At 45.6% G+C, this 22,870-nt stretch overlaps 1 protein-coding gene and 1 non-coding gene across 2 annotated transcripts in view; one reads left to right on the forward strand and one right to left on the reverse strand.

The window, feature by feature from the left end:
* LOC129713174 (inactive carboxypeptidase-like protein X2) overlaps positions 1-22,870 on the reverse strand; it is a 100,732-nt gene that overhangs the window by 26,766 nt on the left and 51,096 nt on the right. The window contains exons 11-14 of the mRNA XM_055662015.1: positions 22,538-22,647; positions 7,735-7,883; positions 3,900-3,984; positions 1,700-1,844 (exon numbers count right to left, since the gene is read on the reverse strand). Coding sequence (XP_055517990.1) covers positions 1,700-1,844; positions 3,900-3,984; positions 7,735-7,883; positions 22,538-22,647 — 489 coding nt within the window. The remainder of the gene's footprint in view (positions 1-1,699; positions 1,845-3,899; positions 3,985-7,734; positions 7,884-22,537; positions 22,648-22,870) is intronic.
* On the forward strand, positions 20,203-20,276 carry trnai-aau (transfer RNA isoleucine (anticodon AAU)). The gene has a single exon. It is a non-coding gene; the product is annotated as a tRNA-Ile (tRNA).

Below are 22,870 nucleotides of genomic sequence, written 5' to 3' on the forward strand. Positions count from 1 at the left end.
TCCTTCCTACACATTTATTAAGTTAGTGGGTGGCACAGTGATGCATAAATTAGCAGGACTGTTTCACAGCTCCAGCCATCCACGTGTGAACCTGAAATCTTCCTGTGAGTCTACAGTGGATTCAGTGGATATTTTTAAGGCAGAGATAGACAAATTCTTGATTAGAACGGGTGTCAAGGGTTATGGGGAGAAGGCAGGAAAATGGGATTAGGAGGCAGAGATCAGACATGATTGAATGGCAGAGTAGACTCAGTGGGCCGAATGGCCTAATTCTACTCCTATAACTTGTGAAGGTATGAACATACAGATCTCTCTTGGGTAACAAGGGACTCCAGATGCTGGAAACTTAAGCAAAAAACAAGTTATTCCAGGAACTTAGTGGATCAGGCAGCATCTATGGAGGGAAATGAACAGATGATATTTCTGCTTGGGTCCCTTCTTCAGATCCAACCTGAATTGTCATTTGTCATAGTCTGAAGAATTCCGACTTGAAAAATCCTTCATAATATTATATGCTTCAATCAGGTGTCCCCTCAATCTCCGACACTCCTGAGAAAACAATCCTGAGAAAACAAGTCTGAGAAGGGTCTCGACCCGAAATGTCACCCATTCCTTCTCTCCAGAGATGCTGCCTGCCCCGCTGAGTTACTCCAGCTTTTTGTGTCTACTTTCGAAAACAATCCTAGTTTGTTCAAACTCTCTGTACTGCTACTGTGGGGCTCATGTTGTCGACCTCCCCGTGGTGAACTCTGTCAACTGACCTCAGTCAGGTGGACAACAACAAGCGGAGAGAGCAGCAGGAATAATGCAGCCACAGTTGCAACCTAATGCAACCTCAGTCGCCGCGGCTTGCAGCCCTAATGCAACCTCAGTCGCCGCGGCTTGCAGCCCTAATGCAACCTCAGTCGCTGGGCTATGCGCCAACCCGGAGCATGCGCCCTTTTTAGGGCAGTTACATACGGATGTCGAACCGGATGGCATCACCCTGCTGCAGCTGAATGCGGCAGGCCTCACTTGCTACAGCGCCTGTAGGCCGTTACATAACTTCCGCTGCTTCAAACGCAAGTAGAAGGGTAGCTACTATCTCAGATTATTATCAAAATGGTACCCCATGGACATCCCTGCCCCAAATGCAGTGGACAACCCTCAACCACTTGAGGACAGGCTTTGGACGCTATGGAGTAGCGATGAAGAGGTGGGGCCTCGTGGACAGCGCCTCCTGCAAGTGTGGTGACCCCAACACAGACAGTGGAGCACATAGTCACCAGTTGCCCCAAACACCGGCCACCGAATGGTGAACGAGGTCTGATGGACCTGGACGATGACACGTTGGCCTGGCTCGCCTCAACGGAGCTGCAGGTCTAAAAGACATACGACAGAAGAAGAAGATCAAAATGGAAAGAGTTTGTGAATAAAGTTTAGAGAGGTCTAACTGTTCCAGTGCAAAACAATCCAAGTTCTTACAAATTTTCCTTACAGCAAATACTCTCTAATCCAGGCAGCACCCTGATAAACCTCTACAAAGCTTCCATATTCCCCCAGTAATTGTTTCATACAATCTTCCAAATGTTGCTGAACCAACATATGCTGCTCCTTGACTTCCCGATTCTTATATTCAAAGCCCCAACTGGTGAAGGCAAACGCACCATGCACCTTCTGTACCAGTCTACTGTATCTGCTTGAGAAAAAAAAATCCTACCGGACACTGGGCAGGCAAGCACCTCCATTCTCATGCACAAACTTCCATTCCAGCTCTGGGGATTTATTCGGATATAACGAGCAACAACTGTTTCTGGGAATTCACTCAGAACTGGTGTGTCTGTGTCCACGTTTCCGAAAAATAGCTGAAAGAAGGGTAAGAATATGTGTTATATTATGTCTCTGTCCAGTCAGAGCTATCATCAATATGAATCTATTTGTTGTATTTAGATGAATTGAGTAATTGCTCATTTATGCCAACTGCCTAGTCTTGGTTTTCACAATGGCCAGCTGAAGGTTGAACACGTACCCTCGGTCGCAAGTGCATAACGTCTTAGAGATGTGCTTCCATTGAGAAACTCCACTTGATCTAGGATTCAGTACAAGATATTTCCATAGTGGGACTGACAAAGTGCTGGAGAAACTCAGCGGGTGAGGCAGCATCTATGGAGCGAAGGAATAGGTGACATTTCGGGTCGAGACCCTTCTTCAGCTGGTCATTTTGTGGGAGTTTGCTTCATCCTTTTGGTCCTCCATTAGTCCACGTAACCCAATTTAGGTTTGATCCAGTTATGGCCTTTGTTCTGCATCAGGCAGACCCTTTACAGACTCCTGTCAATGGATTACTTTTTAAGCCCACAGATTGTGGTCTGAAAGGAAGTTATGTTGCATGGATAGGATAACAACCTGGATGTAATAAACAGCCATGAACCAACTACATTTGTCCCGGATCTGTCATCTTTTGTAATATGTAACAGTTGCTTAATGGGGCATTCTACCTGTTGTCTGTGTGAAACACTGCCTGTAATATCTTACAACGTCTAGATACATGTTAACCTGTTGGATATTTGGCCAGTAGAATATCTCAGTGAGCGATGGCCATGCACTATGCTCAACTCTGATCCAGATAGACTCAAGTCAAGTCAAGTCAAGAGAGTTTATTGTCATGTGTCCCAGATAGGACAATGAAATTCTTGCTTTGCTGCAGCACAACAAAGTATAGTAAGCATAAATACAGAACAGTTCAGTGTGTCTATATAGCTTCGACCATATATATACACATAAATAAACAGATAAAGTGCAATAGGCTGTTATTGTGCAGAGTTTGTTTCTTGGCCAGTATAATAGCCTGATGGCTGTGGGGAAGCAGCTGTTCCTAAACCTAGATGTACCAGATTTCAGGCTCCTGTACTTTCTACCTGATGGCAGCGGAGAGATGAGTGTGTGGCCAGGATGGTGTGGGTCCTTGATGATGTTGGCAGTCTTTTTGAGGCAGCGACTGCGATAGATCCCCTCGATGGTGGGGAGGTCAGAGCCGATGATGGACTGGGCAGTGGTCACAACTTTCTGCTTCCTTTTCCGCTCCTGGATGCTCAGGTTGCCGAACCAAGCCACGATGCAACCAGTCCGCCATGCTCTCTACTGTGCACCTGTAGAAGTTCGAGTGAGTCCTCCTTGACATCCCGACTCTCTGCAATCTTCTCAGGAAGTAGAGGCACTGATGTGCTTTCTTTATAATTTCATCAGTGTGCTGGGTCCAGGAACGATCTTCAGAAATGTGCATGCCCAGGAATTTGAAGTTCTTGACCCTTTCCATCATCGACCCGTTGATGTAAATGGGATTGTGGGTCCCTATCCTACCCCTTCCAAAGTCCACAATCAATCCCTTGGTTTTGCTGGTGTTGAAAGCCAGGTTGTTGTGCTGGCACCATTTGGTCAATCGGTCGAGCTCACTTCTATACTCTCACTCATCCCATCAGTGATTTGTCCCATAAAAGTGGTGTCGTCGGCGAACTTGATGGTGGAGTTTGCACTATGTCCGGCTACACAGTCATGAGTATAGAGTGAGTATAGCAGGGGGCTGAGCACGCAGCCTTGAGGTGCTCCCGTGCTGATCGTTATCGAGACTGTCACATTTCCACCAATACGGACAGACTGGTCTGTGGATGAGGAAGTCGAGGATCCAATTGCAGAGCGATGCGCAGAGACAGAGATCTGAGAGCTTGGAAACCAGCTTGGAGGGGATGATGGTATTAAACGCCGAGACTCCTTAGTGCAGTTCATAGTGCATTGGGTATGCTTGATACTTGGCTAATTATGTACCTGCTACATGCCCGGTACATCCATTAGTGTGTGATGATGTATCCAATGAATGTATGATACTTAATACAAATACATTTACCTTTATGTGAGATACATACCCAATCGTAATATCCATCTGTGTACGTCATCCATGTACGGCTGTCGTTGCTGAACTGCACATAGTACGTGTTCACCCAGTCATTGCTGCCAATGAAGAGAATTGTTAGTTTCAAAAGCCCTGTATGTATGCTCTCCACTAGTCTGGAGAGTTCAACCAACCAACTCGACACCACCCGGGGCAGAGCAGCTTCACCACCGACGCACCGTATCGATATCATACAGTTTGTACCATCTGCACTGCAGCAACCTGGGTTTCAACAACTAAGTTACAGAGAAAGGTTGAATAAGTTAGGTCTTTATTCTCTGGAGCGCAGAAGGTTAAGGGGGGACCTGATAGAGGTCTTTAAAATGATGAGAGGGATAGACAGAGTTGATGTGGACAAGCTTTTCCCTTTGAGAATAGGGAAGATTCAAACAAGAGGACATGACTTCAGAATTAAGGGACAGAAGTTTAGGGGTAATATGAGGGGGAACTTCTTTACTCAGAGAGTGGTAGCGGTGTGGAATGAGCTTCCAGTGGAAGTGGTGGAGGCAGGTTCATTGGTATAATTTAAAAATAAATTGGATAGGCATATGGATGAGAAGGGAATGGAGGGTTATGGTATGAGTGCAGGCAGGTGGGACTAAGGGGAAAAAAAGTTGTTCGGCACGGACTTGTAGGGCCGAGATGGCCTGTTTCCGTGCTGTAATTGTTATATGGTTATATGGTTAACTCACCAGCACCCCTTGCTCAGCACATTCCAAACCCATGTGTTTAAGATGGAACTGCAGATGCTGGCACGAAACTCAATAGCAAGAATGTCCTTCCTCAAAACGTTGCCTATTTCCTTCGCTCCATAGATGCTGCTGCACCCGCTGAGTTTCTCCAGCATTTTTGTGTACCTTCCAAACCCACCTCCTCTACCAGCTGGAAGGACAAGAGCAGCAAGAGCAAGGGACCACCACCACTTGGAAGCTGCCCTCCAAACCGGAGGTATCCTGACTTAGAAATATATCGCTGTTCCTTCACCATTGCTGGGTCAAAACGATGTAACTCCCCCCTTCATAGCATCGTGAGAGCACTTCAAAGTTAATCTGCACGTCAAATCGGAAGTGAAGAGAGCAAACGCAATGCTTGCACTTATTTCGAGAGGGCTTGTATACAACAGGGATGTAATACGGAGGCTCTATAAGGTGCTGGTAAGGCTGCATTTGGAATATTGAGAGCAATGTTTCGGACCATATCTGAGGAAGGATGCGCTGGCTCTGGAGAGGGTCCACAGGAGGTTTACAAGAATGATCCCAGGAGTGAGTAGGTTATGAGTAGCATTTGACAGTATCATTGATGAGTAGCATCTATGAAAGTAAGCATGCAGCTACAGCAAGCAGTGAAGAAAGCGAATGGCATGTTGTTTTTCATAACAAGAGAAATCGAATATAGGAGCAAAAGTGGTCCTTCTGCAGTTGTACACAGCCCTAGTGAGACCACACCTGGGGCATTGCGTGCAGTTTTGGTCCCCCTAATTTGAGGAAGGACATTCTTACTATTGAGGGAGTGCAGCGTAGGCTTACAAGATTAATTCCCGGGATGGCAGGACTGTCATATACTGAGAGAATGGAGCAGCTGGGCTTGTACACTCTGGAGTTTAGAAGGATGAGAGGGTATCTCATTGAAACATATAAGATTGTTTAGGGCTTGGACACGCTAGAGGCAGGAAACATGTTCCCGATGTTGGGGGAGTCCAGAACCAGGGGCCACAGTTTAAGAATAAGGAGTAAGCCATTTAGAAAGGAGACGAATAAACACTTTTTCTGTGGTGAGTCTGTGGAATTCTCTGCCTCAGAGGGCAGTGGAGGCCGGTTCTCTGGATGCTTTCAAGAGAGAGCTAGATAGGGCTCTTAAAAATAGCGGAGTCAGGGGATATGGGGAGAAGGCAGGAACGGGGTACTGATTGGGGATGATCAGCCATGATCACATTGAATGGCGGTGCTGGCTCGAAGGGCCGAATGGCCTACTCCCGCACCTATTGTCTATTGTCTATTGACGGCACTGGGCCTATACTAGCTGGAGTTTGGAAGAACGTAGGGGGACCTCATTGAAATGTACAGAATAGTGAAAGGCTTGGATAGAGTGGATGTGGAGAGGATGTTTCCACTAGTGGGAGAGTCCAGGTCATAGCCTCAGAATTAAAGGACGTTCTTTTAGGAAGGAGTTGAGGAGGAATTTATTTATTCAAAGGGTTGTGAATCTGTGGAATTCTTTGCCACGGAAGGCTGTGAATGAAGGCTCCATTCGGCCCATCAAGTGTACTCCACCATTCAATCATGGCTGATCTATACCTCCCTCCTAATCCCCATTCTCCTGCAGCTCCCCATAAAATGGCAAATGGTTAATCATTGTAGAATTTGTCAGAAACCTGGATGGCCAGGAACAGAACGGAGTGAAAGACATATGATGGCAATTTGTTGGGAACTGGAAGATATCCAAACATGAGTAACATATTTCCAAACTGCTGAAGCAGACATAAATATCATAGTCAAGAAAATGTCTAACACCTATGAGTACGCTGACTGTTATTGATGAGGCCAGAACGTTCCAGGTCGTGGGGGAAGCAATTTCTTTTCCTCCTCATGGTCTCACATATTATTCTCAAAATAGACTTTCCTGAGACTGAGATCGACAATGGCCTGTTGCTTTTATCATCGTTACTTTTTTAACATATCTTTCATTCAGTTATTCTATATCTCTCTACATCACTGTCCCTATCTCTCGTTTCCCTTTCCCCTGACTAGTCTGAAGAAGGGTCTCGACCCAAAACGTCACCCATTCCTTCTCTCCAGAGATGCTGCCTGTCCAGCATTTTGTGTCTATCTTCGGTTTAAACCAGCATCTGCAGTTCCTTCCTACACATTTCTTGACAATAATATATCCTTACGAATGCATAATTCCAACAAATATATTCTTCCTGATTATTCCTCCTCCTCGAAAACATTCCCGTGTCTACGGTTTCAAAATAAAACTCACCGCATAGCCCGCTAAAACTACAACCCGTTGTCCCAAATACTGAGTAAACTCATGGAACCTTATCTTAAATTCTCCACTTAACAACAGAATTCACGATTTCTTCAATGGCAGTCATCTTGTCTACACTTGTGTAGTAGTATGTACAATAATTCTCTGTAAAAATCTCGAATTCTAGTACATGTGAACACAATTCTCCCCTAATAATCAGACCATAACCCTCCATTCCTTTCCCGTCCATATAACTATCCAATTTATTTTTAAATGATAAAAACGAACCTGCCTCCACCACTTCCACTGGAAGCTCATTCCACACAGCTGCCACTCTCTGAGTAAAGAAGTTCCCCCTCATGTTACCCCTAAACTTTTGTCCCTTAATTCTCAAGTCATGTCCCCTTGTTTGCATCTTCCCTACTCTCAGTGGGAAAAGCTTATCCACGTCAACTCTGTCTATCCCTCTCATCATTTTAAAGACCTCTATCAAGTTCCCCCTTAACCTTCTGCGCTCCAAAGAATAAAGCCCTAACTTGTTCAACCTTTCTCTGTAACTTAGTTGCTGAAACCCAGGCACATTCCTGTACTCTCTCTATTTTGTTGACATCCTTCCTATAATTAGGCGGATGTACCCCATACTCCGGCTCACCTGCCTTGAATTTTAACGCCATCCCAACACTATACCCATTGCAGTTTGTACAATAATTCTCTGTTTAATTCCCATATGAAGACCCAGATACGTTTTGTTTCCCTGGTCAAATATTTCAAAGTTCATTGGAGGTGTAAGACAAAGAGACAACAAATCATCCACTAAGCGATAGGGCTGTTAGTCAACATACTGGAGCAGTGAATCCCGGCCTTGCGTGATCACTCCACTGAATTCAACCAGTTTTCGAGCATCTATTTCAATCCACTGTGTTTGTTCATCTGCTTGAGCGCACCAGGCCCCATCATGATAGTCCTCTTCCTCCTCATTTTCATTACCAGCCTGGGAAACGGTAGAAGACATTTCAATGACAGAACGATTCATCTAAAACCCAATTCCCAGATGAGAGATGGAGCAGCACGGTGGCACAGCAGTAGAGTTGTCTATTGTCATGTGCTAAGAGAAAGGAGCGGCTGGGCTTCTGTACCCTGGTGCTTAGAAGGATGAGAGGAGATCTTATTGAAACATCTAAGATTGTTAGGGATTTGGACACACTAGAGGCAGGAAACATGTTCCCGATGTTGGGGGAGTCCAGAACCAGGGGCCACAGTTTAAGAATAAGGGGTCGGCCATTTAGAACGGAGATGAGGAAACAATTTTTCTCACAGGGAGTTGTGAGTCTGTAGAATTCTCTGCCTCAGAGGACAGTGGAGGCCGGTTCCCTGGATACTTTCAAGAGGACAAGACTTCAGAACAGACTTTCAAACAAGAGGACATGACTTCAGATTTAAGGGACAGAAGTTTAGGGGTAACATGAGGGGGAACTTCTTTACTCAAAGAGTGGTAGCGTTGTGGAATGAGCTTCCAGTGGAAGTGGTGGAGGCAGGTTTGTTGGTATCATTTAAAAATAAATTGGATAGGCATATGGATGAGAAGGGAATGGAGGGTTATGGTATGAGTGCAGGCAGGTGGGACTAAGGGAAAAAAAGTTGTTCGGCACGGACTTGTAGGGTCGAGATGGCCTGTTTCCGTGCTGTAATTGTTATATGGTTAAGAGAGAGCTAGATAGGGCTCTTAAAAATAAAGGAGTCAGGGAATATGGGGAGAAGGCAGGAACGGGGTACAGATTGGGGATGATCAGCCATGATCACATTGAATGGCAGTGCTGGCTCGAAGGACCGAATGGCCTACTCCTACACCTATTGTCTATTGTCTTGTAGCTGCTTTATAATGCTTACAGCTCCGGAGATCCAGGTTCAATCCGGACTGCGGGTGCTGTCTGTAAGAATTTGCACATTCTCCCCGTGACTGTGTGGGTTTCCTCCATGATCCCTCATTTCCTCCCACACTACAAAGACTTTCAGGTTTGTAAGCTAATTGGCTTGGTATAAAAGTAAATTGTCCCTAGTGTGTATAGGATAGTGTTAATGTGCGGGGATCGCTGGTCGGCGCGGACTCGGTGGGCCGAAGGGCCTGTTTCCACGCTGTATCTCTAAACTAAAATAAAGAAGGACCAGAGTGTTTAATTATTTTATGCGCTGGCAACATAACGATTACAAATGGTTACTTGCAGAAACAAGGAACTAGTTTACCAAAGCAAGACAAAACATGCTGGGGTAATGGGTCAGGCAGCATCGCTGGAGTATAGGGATAGATAGGTGATGGTCTGAAGAAGGGCCCCAACCCGAATCATCACCTATCCACGTTCTCCAGGGATCCTGCTTGACCTGCTGAGTTATTCCAGCCCCCTGTGTCTAAAATTACTAATTACTGCAGTTTTAGAGACACATTAAATATAACAACACAACAAATAATGCTTCGATAAACAATAATACCATAAATAATCAGACTGAAGAAGGGTCTCAACCCGAAACGTCACCCACTCCTTCTCTCCAGACATGCTGCCTGTCCCACTGACTTACTCCTGCTTTTTCCTGTCTATCTTTGCTGATATTAAATGCCTTCTTGAGGCATCCTTTTCTGTAATCCCTTTGATGGTGGGGAGGTCAACAGGCATTATTAAATGGGCAACACACACCACTTTCTGTGGTCTCCTTCATCCTAGGATTTGGAGGCTCGAGTTACTGAACCAGGCAATATTGCAACAGGAACCTGCAAAGTTTGATAGACTAGCCAGCGGTATGCTAAATCTCCTCAAACTCATCATAAGGTCATGAGATAGGAGTAGATTTAGGCCATTCTGTCCATCAAGTCTACTCCGCAATTCAATCATGGCTGATCTATCTCTCCCTCCTAACCCCATTCTCCTACCTCTCCCCATGTCCCCTGACACCCGTACTAATCACGAATCTAATCGACTCTGAAGAAGGGTTTGGGCCCGAAACGTTGCCTATTTCCTTCGCTCCATAGATGCTGCTGCACCCGCTGAGTTTCTCCAGCACTTTTGTCTACCCAAGAATCTATGTATCTCTGCTTTAAAAATATCCATTGACTTGGCCTCCACAGCCTTATGTAGCAAATAATTCCACGGATTCACCACCCTCTGACTAAAGAAATTCCTCCTCGTCAGCTTCCTAAATGGATGTCCGGCCCTAGACTCTCCCACTTGTGGAAACATCCTCTCCACATCCACTCCACTCTATCCAAGCCTTTCACTATTCGGTAAGTTTCAATGATGTCCCCCCCTGATCCTTCTAAACTCCAGCGAGTACAGGCCCAGTGCCATCAAACGCTCATCATATGTTAACCCACTCATTCCTGGGATCATTCTTGTAAACCTTCTCTGGCACATCCTTCCTCAGGTATGGTGCCCACAACTGCTCGCAGTACTCCAACTAGCGGCCTACAGAGCCTCAGCATTACATCCCTGTTTTTGTATTCCAGCCCTCTTGAAATAAAAGCTTGCTCTTGCTCTCGAAATAAATGATGAAGGAAATGGCGCTATTGCTGAGCTTTCTTTGTGATTGCATCAACATGCTGGGCCCAGGACAGATCTACAGAGATGTACACGCCCAGGAACCTGAAGCTGTTGACTTTCCCCAACCCCCAGATTTGGCTCTGGTTACTTTTGATCTTTGTTGACCTTGAATGGATTGGAGCTGGGATATAAAATGGGTTTCTTTCATCTAATTTCTAACTGGTGACCATGAGGAAGAGACGGGTCTCCCTATTATGCTTAGATGTCACTTCTGCAGAACATTACAGCCCCAAAAGCTCATCCTAGTGAGTGTAAGCAGCATGCCGACCATCTGCTCTGATGACGACTCCCCAGAGAACTTTTTAGTTGTGCAATTTTAGAATTTCTATTGCCACATGAAAGAGAAATGCTCCTTTAAGATTATTTTCCTTTTTAATCCTAGGCCAAGTGAGAGAGCTGTCGAGCCAAATAGAGAGACATTCTCTTTAGCAATTGGCACTTGCTCAAGCAATTGTCAAAGGAGCATTTATTAAATACTTGCCATGGGGCAAGGTCACGGATGTTGAGGTTAGACTTTAGAGATACAGCGCGGAAAAATGTGCTTCGGCCCATCGAGTCCGTGTCGACCAGCGATCACCCCGTCCACTAAACAGCACACTAGGGACAATGTTTACAACTTACTGAAACCGGCCAAATTACAAACCTGTACTTGGTTCTTTCCAAGTGTAGAATGTGAAAATTGTTGAACAAAATATTCATAAATGACTTTTACATATCGACAAATTAATTCTTGATTGATGTGAGCCTTGGGGTGCAAACAGTTGATAGAATTAAGTTGTTAGTCATCATAGAGTAAGTAAGTTAGCTATAAAAGTACTTTATTGGATTTCTGTGAGACTTGCTCTTTGGGAAACGGATTGTTTTGTCCAAGAGTAGGCCGATTCCTCACGTAATATCTTTATCTTTCAAATGTCAGAACGTCCCCTAGAAATCCCAGTACATATAACCAACTAACCCACAGTCAGTCATTCCAAGATTCGCTCTGATATTCTCAATAGCTCACAGAGAAACACAAGATTCACATTTTATTTTATCTAATAGAGACTCATGTAGTCATGGTTCTAGAATATTGAGCACTATGTTGCATTGAATCATATTGACTACCTCAGAGAATATATATGGGGACGATGTAGCCATCAGATGTGGGCCAATTTTGTAGGATTTGATAGAGGGTGTAAAAGCCCTGTCCCACGGTACGAGTTCATTCCAAGAGCTCTCCCGAGTTAAAAAAAAAATCAAACTCGTGGTAAGCACGGAGAATGAACGTAGCGGGTACGTCGGAGCTCGGGGACGTCTCTTAGCGCTAACGGCAGGTACTCGGGAAGACTCGCTAACAGCAGGTAAGCACGGGAAGACTAGAGAAGATTTTTCAACACGATGAAAAATGTCCACGAGAGCCCCGAGTACCGACGAATGGCCATTACCGTAAATCTCCGAGTTCGAATCAGGGCAAACTCGGGAGAACTCTTGGAATGAACTCGTACCGTGGGACAGGGGTTTTAGGCTGAGGAGTTTGTTCGATGTACTGTATAAGAGGAAACCTTACAGAACATTCCAATGAGCTACATTAGAAAGTAAAAGAGCAAAGCAGTTTAGTTTTGAGATTTAGTTTAGTTGAGAGAGTTGAAGTATAATCAGAAAAACCTAGAATACTGATCTGTTGTGTCACTCACTTTAAAATAATGTGGCTTTCGCCACTGTAGCTTTAAATGATGCCATTGGATTTTCTGTCCCTGAGCTTGTAATAATTCATTAAATATATGCATAATTATTGTCTGTTTTGCCCAATGCGATTACCAAAAATAAGTATCACATTTTAGTCTGTTTCCCTCATAAGTGCGGAAATGGAAGAATATTTTCCCTCCAAAAATCCTACCATTTTGACTCATTAATGCTCACTAAGTTGGCTTTGTAGCTCAGTGAATTACATTGCAGGCAGTTGTCGGTGTAGCCCAGTCCATCACTACTATCTACACCTTTGGTGACCCTCAGACTGTCCTTGATCGGACTTTGCTGGCTTTACCTTGCACTAAACGTTATTCCCTTCTCATGGTAGACAGAAGTGCTGGAGAAACTCAGCGGGTGCGGCAGCATCAATGGAGCGAAGGAAATAGGCAACGTTTCGGGCCGAAACCCTTCTTCAGACTGTTGCGGTGGGGGGGGGGGGGAGAAGAAAGGAGAAAGGGCTGAAGTCTGAAGAAGGGTTTCGGCCCGAAACGTTGCCCATTTCCTTCGCTCCATAGATGCTGCCGCACCCGCTGAGTTTCTCCAGCACTTTTGTCTACCATCAGGAATATCTATATCCTGCACTCTATATATTTTCCTTCACTCTGCCTATTGTACATGAGTTTGGCTTGATTCCATTTATTTATAGTATTATTTGATTTGTTTGGATAACAGGCTGAAACCTACCGAATAGTGAAAGGCCCGGATAGAGTGGATGTGGAGAGGATGTTTCCACTAGTGGGAGAGTCCAGCACCAAAGGTCACAGCCTCAGAATAAAAGGACGTACCTTTCGAAAGGAGATGAGGAGGGATTTCTTTAGTCAGTGGGTGGTGAATCTGTGGAATTCATTGCCGCAGAAGGCTGTGGAGGCCAAGTCAATGGATATTTTTAAAGTGGAGATTGCTAGATTCTTGATTTATATGGGTGTCAGGGGTTATGGGGAGAAGGCAGGAGAATGGGGTTGAGAGGGAAGGATCGATCAGCCATGATTGAATGGCGGAGTAGACTTGATGGGCCGAATGGCCCAATTTTCCTTCTTATGAATTAATAGAACCTTGGTTCTGGTTACAATAATAAAATTAAATTTAAATCTGCATGAAATGTTGTCAGGATTTGGATTTTGCATTTTCTACGGTGATTAGGTGGTTCTTGTCCTGCTGGACCTATCTGCCGCCTTTGATACAGTGGACCATGGTATCTTACTATCTCGGTTACAGCACCTAGTGGCCATTTGTGGCAGTGCCCTGGGATGGTTCAGGTCTTACGTGGCAGACAGAACTATGTGTGTAAGCCTTGCTGGTTTTGAATCCTCCTCCGCTCCTCTGTCATATGGGGTTCCACAGGGCTCAATTTTAGGGGCCCTGCTTTTCTCACTGTATTTACTTCCTCTGGGTTCCATTCTTAGAAAGCATGGCATCTCTTTTCATTGTTATGCTGATGAAACCCAACTATATATGCCGCTGAGGAAGGAAGATGCATTCTCTGTCAAATCACTTCTGTTATGTCTTGATGACATTAAATCCTGGATGGCCCTAAACTTTCTAGGATTTAATGAAAAGAAGACAGAGGTGATATTGTTTGGTCCCAATGGCTGCCGTGAACCTCCCCCTGTTGACTTGGGTCCCCTGGCAGGGTATGTGAAGCCAACAGTTTTGAACCTGGGTTTTAAGATGGACAGTGATTTTAAATTAGATCATCAAATAGGCGCGGTGGTAAAGTCCAGCTTCTTTCACCTAATGCAGCTGGCAAAGGTGAAGCCCATTCTCGAGCGGCAGCATTTTGAAACAGTAATCCATGCCTTTATCACGTCTAGGCTGGATTACTGTAACGCACTCTATTTTGGAGTTGCTCGATCTTCCCTGGCTCGTCCCCAGTTGGTTCAAAATGCTGCTGCTCGCCTTTTAACTGGAACTCGAAAGAGGGAGCACATATCGCCCTACACTGGCTCCCGGTGCACTTTCGAGTTCATTTTAAGACTCTTTTATTTGTTTTTAAATCTTTAAATGGCCTCGCCCCGCCTTACCTCTCTGAGCTGCTCCATCCATACGCTCCTGCCCGGTGCCTCAGGTCAGCTGGTCAGCTGCTCCTGGAGGTACCGAGGTCTAAACGGAAGCTCAGAGGGGATAGAGCCTTCTCTGTTGCTGCTCCGGCACTATGGAACACCCTGCCGTTGCACATCAGACAGGCCCCCTCACTGTCCATCTTCAAAACCAGTATTAAAACACATTTATATTACTTGGCTTTTGACCCTGCTTGAGACTTTGCTCCTGTTTTAGTGTTTTTAATGTTTTTTAAATTGTTTTTATTGTTTTTACTCTCTCTTTTAATGTATTTATTGTCGTGTAATAATTTTTTGTCCATGATTAGTCATGTACAGCACTTTGTCGCAACAGTGGTTGTTTTTAAAGTGCTCTATAAATAAAAAATAAAAAAAAATAAAAAATAAAAAAATAAAAAAAACGATGATATTGGGCAGGTAACAGTCAAACTTTAGATATACATATTGGATCAGAAGATGCAACACACGATACAAACAACAACAACAGCTTCTGGAGCAGATTGTTCACTTGCTAGCGTTCTAAACATTCACTCAGCTGAGGGTCACTTTAGTGCAAAGTCCTTGAAATAGCAAGCTGAAGTCATTTACTGTACTTTGCTGGAATCAGCCAATTCGTGGAAAAGTCAAGGTCTGTTTTGGATTAAAATTGAGCCAGAGAGCCAACGATACTGCTTTCTAGAATAAGTCAGTGGGAGATGGGCAGTGTGACAATGATGCTGTCTGTGCTCAGAAGCCAAACTGTCTCAGCCTTTCTTTTTGTAAACATCCATCAGGAATTGATCATGTCCAGTCTCCACAGCAGATACCATTTCAGACCAAGGAAAGAGAAAAGCCAACAGCATTAAAACACAGGAACGCAAGGAAATAGGAGCAAGGGTTGCCCATAAGGCCCGTCGAGCTGCCCTGCCATTTTATATGTTCATGGCAGATCTAGGCTAGCCTCAATTCTTCTCCCTTTCCATACTCTTCTCTTCCTGTGGACAGGACAACACTCTCATCATAGAAATGATCCTGGTGATTCTTCTTTGGACAGCACAGTGGCACAGACTCTACACAAATGCCCCTGTCCCACTTAGGAAACCTGAACGGAAACCTCTGGACACTTTGCGCCCCACCCAAGGTTTCCATGCCATTCCCGGAGGTTGCAGGTGGTTGCCGGAGGTTGCAGGTAGTGGAAGCAGGTAGGGAGACTGACAAAAACCTCCGGGAACCTCCGAGAACCGCACGGAAACATTGGGTGGGGCGCAAAGTCTCCAGAGGCATCCGTTCAGGTTTCCCAAGTGGGACAGGGGCATCAGGGCAGCACAGCGACGTAAGCTGGTAGAGCTGCTGCCTCACAGCACCAGAGACCCAGGTTTGATACCGACCTGCAGTGCTGTTTGTGTGGTGTTTGCACGTTCTCCCCGTGACCACGTGGGTTTCCTCCAGGTGTTTTGGTTTCCTCCCACAGCCCAAAGACGTGTGGGGTTGTAGGTTAAATGTATTTTCCCCTCAGGTGTAGGGAAAGTTGCATTAGTGTAGAACCAGTGTGAGCTGGTGATCGATGATCGGCATGGATCTCACTGGACTGAAGGGCCTGTTTTCATGTTGAATCTCTATATTATACTTCTCCGTGGATTGTCACCTTGTCGTGGTGGAGAAGCTTGTGTGGTCCTGAGATCCTGAGAGCGATGCCGTCTGGAGCAATGCTACTGGTAGGGCCACCCATGGCGGTAAGGTCGAGGGGGAGGTCTCTGACAAAGAGCAATCCAACCAATACCTCAACGGTGGAACAGGCGGAGGACGATGGCTGACCTTAGTGGAGCGTCACAACGGCTGGGAAGGCGGATGAAGGCTGCCGTAGAAAAGGGTCTCCGGTGGTCTTGGACTCCATGCCACTGGATCCTGACCCAGATCTGTCAAGGACTGTGGGGTGGCTGTCTGTGCACCAGTCTCCCCACGTTAGCAAAGTCACACACAGGCGTCCTCCAACCCTGGAGACACCCATGGTCAGCCTAAGAAGAAGATACTATACTACACTGTCTCCAAATGTACTATATATTTAGTTAGGTAAGGGGACCAAAACAGTACACAGTATTTCATGGAACATCTCCCAGCACCCTGGACAATTGCAACAAAATGTCCCTATTTTTAAACTCCAAGACGGGAGTGTGGCAAATGTCGTGCCTCTGTTTAAGAAGTGCTCCAGGGAAAAGCCTGGAATGTACAGGTCAGGGGAAAGGCAAGCGAGAGATATAGATGGCGGTGTAGAGAGATATAGAACAAATGAATATAAGATATGCAAAAAAGTAACAATGATAAAGGAAACAGGTCATTGTTGGCTGTTTGCTAGTTGAGAACGAGAAGCTGGTGCAACTTGGGTGGGGGCGGGATGGAGAGAGAGGCAATGCAGGGGTTCTTGAAGTTAGAGAAATCAATATCAAACCACTGGGCTGTAAGCTGCCCAAGCGAAATATGAAATGTTGTTCCTCTAATTTGCATTTGGCCTCACTCTGACAATGGAGGGGCCTGACAGAAAGGTCAGTGTGGGAATGGGAAGGGGTGTTAAAGTGTTTGGCAACCGGGAGATCAGGTCGGTTCGATCCAGTCTGCATCCAGGTGGCATGAACATTGAATTCTGTTAGCCCTTGCCGTCTCTTCCCTCAGCCCTCGGGCTCCTCCTCCTCCTTTTTCCTTTCTTCTCCCCGCCTCCCCCCACCCCCCATCAGTCTGAAGAAGGATTTTGGCCCGAAACGTCGCCTATTTCCTTCGCTCAATAGATGCTGCTGCAACCCACTGACTTTCTCCAGCATTTTTGTGTACCTTCGATTTTCCAGCATCTGCAGTTCCTTCTTAAACACTCTATGGCGTTCAATGGAGATGTGCGGGGTTTGGGGTTTTTTTGGGTGCCTGGAGCGCACTGCCAGAAGCAGTGGTGGAGGTAGATACGATAATGAAGTTAGATTGGCACATGGACATGCAGGAGATAGACCATGTGGAAGCAGAGGAGGTTAGTTTAACTTGGCATCATGTCTGGCATGGGCCTGAGGGCCTGCTCCTGTATTGTATACTTCTATGTTCCATGCATTTCTGCCATCTCTTTGTTTGCTGTTATTAATTCACCTTGTTCTCTCGAGGCTGCATGACGATCTTTCTTATTTATACCCATAAATACTTTTATCGTTGCAATTTATACTGCATGCAAGTTTGCTCTCAAAACTCTTGATGTCCCTTCTTTGGAACTCCTGAGTCTTCTGTTGTTGGTCTTAGAAACTTCCCAGTCCTCCAGTCCATCATTAATGGACCTGTACCACTTTGATGATTTTTGGGGCAACTGTTGAAAATTTTGGGGCGACAGTGGCAACAATTTCTGCTATCGTAGGTTGACGTAGGTGTTGGCGTAAGTTGTCGCCAGGTGTCGCAGGTGAATTCCATTCATTCCACTGGAAGTCGCCTGAAGAGTCGCCTAAGTGGGACACGCCCTTAACAACTCTTGCCACGATGAATACCTCAAATAGGAATCGACATCACCTTTGAACTTTGTCCACTTGAACCTGTTCCACTTAGGCAATCTTTTCGCTGTCAAGTCAAGTCACTTTTATTTCTATAGCACATTTAAAAAACAACTCTCGTTGACCAAAGTGCTTTACATTGGTGGAGGTACTAATGTTATACAACAGTGGTTCATAGATTAAGTACACACATAAATACATACACATAGCCCTCATATAACCATATAACAATTACAGCACGGAAACAGGCCATCTCGACCCTTCTAGTCCGTGTCGAACACATAATCTCCCCTAGTCCCATATACCTGCGCTCAGGCCATAACCCTCCATTCCTTTCCCGTCCATATAACTATCCAATTTATTTTTAAATGATAAAAACGAACCTGCCTCCACCACCTTCACTGGAAGCTCATTCCACACAGCTACCACTCTCTGAGTAAAGAAGTTCCCCCTCATGTTACCCCTAAACTTCAGTCCCTTAATTCTCATGTCATGTCCCCTTGTTTGAATCTTTCCTACTGTCAGTGGGAAAAGCTTTTCCACGTCAACTCTGTCTATCCCTCTCATCATTTTAAAAACCTCTATCAAGTCCCCCCTTAACCTTCTGCGCTCCAAAGAATAAAGCCCTAACTTGTTCAACCTTTCTCTGTAACTTAGTTGCTGAAACCCAGGCAACATTCTAGTAAATCTCCTCTGTACTCTCTCTATTTTGTTGACATCCTTCCTATAATTAGGCGACCAAAATTGTACACCATACTCCAGAATTGGCCTCACCAATGCCTTGTACAATTTTAACATTACATCCCAACTTCTATACTCAAGGACTTCTATACTCACTCAGAGGACGTCAAGAAAGGCTTGAGAGTAAAGATGAGTTTTAATTCTCGACTTAAAAGAGTTGATGGAGGGGGCAGTTCTGATGGGAGGAGGGATGCTGTTCCACAGTCTAGGAGCTGCAACCGCAAAGGAGCAGTCGCCCCTGAGCGTATGCCTAGACCGCGGGATGTTCAGTAACCCCAAGTCGGGCCGATCTGAGGGACCTGGAGGTGGTGTGGTGGGTAAGCAGACTTTTGATGTAGGAGGGGGCAAGCCCATTAAGGGCTTTGTAGACATACAGGAGGATCTTGAAATTTATTCGGAACTGCACAGGGAGCCAGTGGAGAGAGGCCAGGATCGGGGTGATGTGGTCCCTTTTTCGGGTGCCCGTCAGGAGTCTCGCTGCGGCGTTTTGGACCAGTTGCAGGCGGGACAGGGAAGATTGGCTGATGCCAGTGTAAAGGGAGTTGCAGTCATCGAGGTGAGAGGAGATAAATGTGTGGATGATCTTTTCGAGATCATCAAACTGGAGGAATTCTTTTATTTTAGCTATCGTCCGAAGCTGGATGAAGCTAGCTTTTACCACAGCAATGACTTGTTTGTCAAATTTCAATGCCGAGTCAAATATCGTGCCAAGGTTTTTGACGTGAGGTTTGAGTAATGGGATAAGGCTTCCAAGGCTGCCTGTTATCGTTTTGATTGAGTCCGAGGGGCCGAGTAGGATGCCTTCAGACTTACTCTCGTTTAGTTGGAGGAAGTTCTGGGCTATCCAACACTTTATATCCTCGGGGCAGTAGATTTGATCGTAGCGGTGGTAGCAGGTTGCCGAAAAAGCAGCAACTGGATCCCCCACCTACGACAATGTCTACGCCATCTACCACCAAGTCGACGTCAGGCTATGGCAAGCCACCGACAACCGCCGACCCAATCATCGCGACTCAGGACGTCCACCTACGACCACACAGGCGATAACCGAAGCCAACCTTTGTCCACCCACTACAAGCCACGACAAGCAACGACCCTGTTGCCGGTACCTGTTGCCGGTTGACGTACGTAGTCGCTAATGGAATTCACCGAAGTCAGCACCCAGCGCCAACCTGCGTCATCCTGGCGACAACCTACGACAGCGCCTACGGCAGGAGATGACAAGCTACGCCAAGCCCGCAGTCGCAGAAAGGTTTTGAACATTTCAAAATCCAGCAGCGACCAGAAAACCGTTAAGATTCTTTAGGCGACTTGAGGAGACTACTCACGGCCATACAGGCTTCATCCCGCGACAATGTAAAAACAGCTAGTCACCTGTACTCGCCAAAAAGTCGCCAAGTGGGACAGACCCGATACAATGCTCTGAACACGCGCTTCTGGTGATTTCTCAGCTGGAAGTCTATATGCATGTGAAACCCAATGAATACATTTGGGACAATGCAGTGTGAGCGCCTTCTCAATTGTCATGCAGTAAAGAGTGATCTGATGCATCTTTGTTGAACCTGGCTGGGAAATAGCCGTTAACCCTCGGGTTATTTAGTCCTTGTGTGTTTTGTCAGAAAGGTTAATATTCTTTTTCGTGTACCTTCGATTTTCCAGCATCTGCAGTTCCTTCTTGAACAGGTTAATATTCTTGATGACTTTATGGCCGGTTAGCTCAGTTGGTTAGAGCGTGGTGCTAATAACGCCAAGGTCGCGGGTTCGATCCCCGTACGGGCCACTTGCTTTTCCTGATTAAAAACACTTATAGATTCAATTCCCTTTTAAAGGCCGATAAATCCCGAGGGCCAGATAGGCTGCATCCCAGAGTACTTAAGGAAGTAGCTCCAGAAATAGTGGATTCATTAGTAATAATCTTTCAAAACTCTTTAGATTCTGGAGTAGTTCCTGAAGATTGGTGGGTAGCAAACGTAACCCCACTTTTTAAGAAGGGAGGGAGAGAGAAAATGGGGAATTACAGACCAGTTAGTCTAACATCGGTAGTGGGGAAACTGCTAGAGTCAGTTATTAAAGATGGGATAGCAGCACATTTGGAAAGTGGTGAAATCATTGGACAAAGTCAGCATGGATTTACGAAAGGTAAATCATGTCTGATGAATCTTATAGAATTTTTCGAGGATGTAACTAGTAGCGTGGATAGGGGAGAACCAGTGGATGTGGTGTATCTGGACTTCCAGAAGGCTTTCGACAAGGTCCCACATAAGAGATTAGTGTACAAACTTAAAGTACACGGCATTGGTGGTTCAGTATTGATGTGGATAGAGAACTGGCTGGCAAACAGGAAGCAAAGAGTAGGAGTAAACGGGTCCTTTTCACAATGGCAGGCAGTGACTAGTGGGGTACCACAAGGCTCAGTGCTGCGACCCCAGCTATTTACAATATATATTAATGATCTGGATGAGGGAATTGAAGGCAACATCTCCAAGTTTGCGGATGACACGAAGCTGGGGGGCTGTGCTAGCTGTGAGGAGGATGCTAGGAGACTGCAAGGTGACTTGGATAGGCTGGGTGAGTGGGCAAATGGATGAGAGATGCAGTATAATGTGGATAAATGTGAGGTTATCCATTTGGTGGCAAAAACAGGAAAACAGACTATTATCTAAATGGTGGCCGACTAGGAAAAGGGGAGATGCAGCGAGACCTGGGTGTCATGGTATACCAGTCATTGAAAGTAGGCATGCAGGTGCAGCAGGCAGTGAAGAAAGCGAATGGTATGTTAGCTTTCATAGCGAAAGGATTTGAGTATAGGATCAGGGAGGTTCTACTGCAGTGGTACAGGGTCATGGTGAGACCACACCTGGAGTATTGCGTACAGTTTTGGTCTCCAAGTCTGAGGAAGGACATTAATGCCATAGAGGGAGTGCAGAGAAGGTTCACCAGACTGATTCCTGGGATGTCAGGACTGTCTTATGAAGAAAGACTGGATAGACTTGGTTTATACTCTCTAGAATTTAGGAGATTGAGAGGGGATCTTATAGAAACTTACAAAAGGGGTTGGACAGGCTAGATGCAGGAAGGTTGCTCCCGATGTTGGGGAAGTCCAGGACAAGGGGGTCACAGCTTAAGGATAAGGGGGAAATCCTTTAAAACCGAGATGAGAAGAACCTTTTTCACACAGAGAGTGGTGAATCTCTGGAACTCTGCTGCAGAGGGTAGTCGAGGCCAGTTCATTGGCTATATTTAAGAGGGAGTTAGATGTGGCCCTTGTGGCTAAGGGGATCAGAGGGTATGGAGAGAAGGCAGGTACGGGATACTGAGTTGGATGATCAGCCATGATCATATTGAATGGCGGTGCAGGCTCGAAGGGCCGAATGGCCTACTCCTGCACCTAATTTCTATTTCTATGTTTCTATGACTTGTGGCTGAATATGTTTTTGTGTGTAAGAAAACATGTGACTTTACTGCAGCTGCTATCTGAAGATAGTTCTGGAGTATAGTCTATATTTCGCTACATCATTATGAATAAAAATAACACTTTTAACAGCAATAAAACCCAGAATTCGAGTTCTGTGATACAATGGGCCATTCGCCTCACAGTTCCACCCCACTGGTCAATATAATCACGGCTAACCTACATCAGGCCACAACACGCTCTCTGCACCAGTTCCCCAGAGCCTGAATTCTCTGATCTTCCCAGAAGATCCAGATGGGTGGCGCAGCGGTAGAGTTGTTGAATTGAGACCCGGGTTCGATCCCGACTACGGGTGCTGTCTGTACGGAGTTTGTACGTTCTCCCCGTGACCAAGATCTTTGGTTTCCTCCCACACTCCAAAGACATACAGGTTTGTAGGTAAATTGGCTTGGCATAAGTGTAAATTGTTCTTAGTGTGTGTAGGGTAGTGTTAATGTGCGGGGATCGCTGGTCGGCGCGGACTCGGTGGCCCGCAAGGCCCGTTTCTGCACAGTATCTCTGAATTAAACTTATCAAAACTAAAATAAAAGTATGAAGCAGATGCGTGCTACACTCCAGACTTTGCTTACCTGCATATTAAGTCGGACACGGTGAGGGCCAAGACCATGTCGAAGGAAAGAAGATGACAATATCTGATCATCACCGATCTTGTGGGACTCAAGACCCAGAGGAGGACATTCTATAAAAGAGAAAGAGAGGCATGTGATGAATGATAGATGGGTTTTTGATTATACAGAATATGATTCATGAATGGAGCAAGCCACTGCTATAGAATTAAATCATTTCTCTCAATGAAGCTCTTGCTGATCCACCTACACTTTAGAAACATGGAAAAATATTCTCAAAAATTGTCTTTTATAGTCAGACTCACGTCGCAGCGGCCTCTGCAGTCCATCTGTCGT

The sequence above is a fragment of the Leucoraja erinacea genome, chromosome 35 (assembly GCF_028641065.1).
Source record: "Leucoraja erinacea ecotype New England chromosome 35, Leri_hhj_1, whole genome shotgun sequence".
Taxonomy (NCBI): domain Eukaryota; kingdom Metazoa; phylum Chordata; class Chondrichthyes; order Rajiformes; family Rajidae; genus Leucoraja; species Leucoraja erinaceus.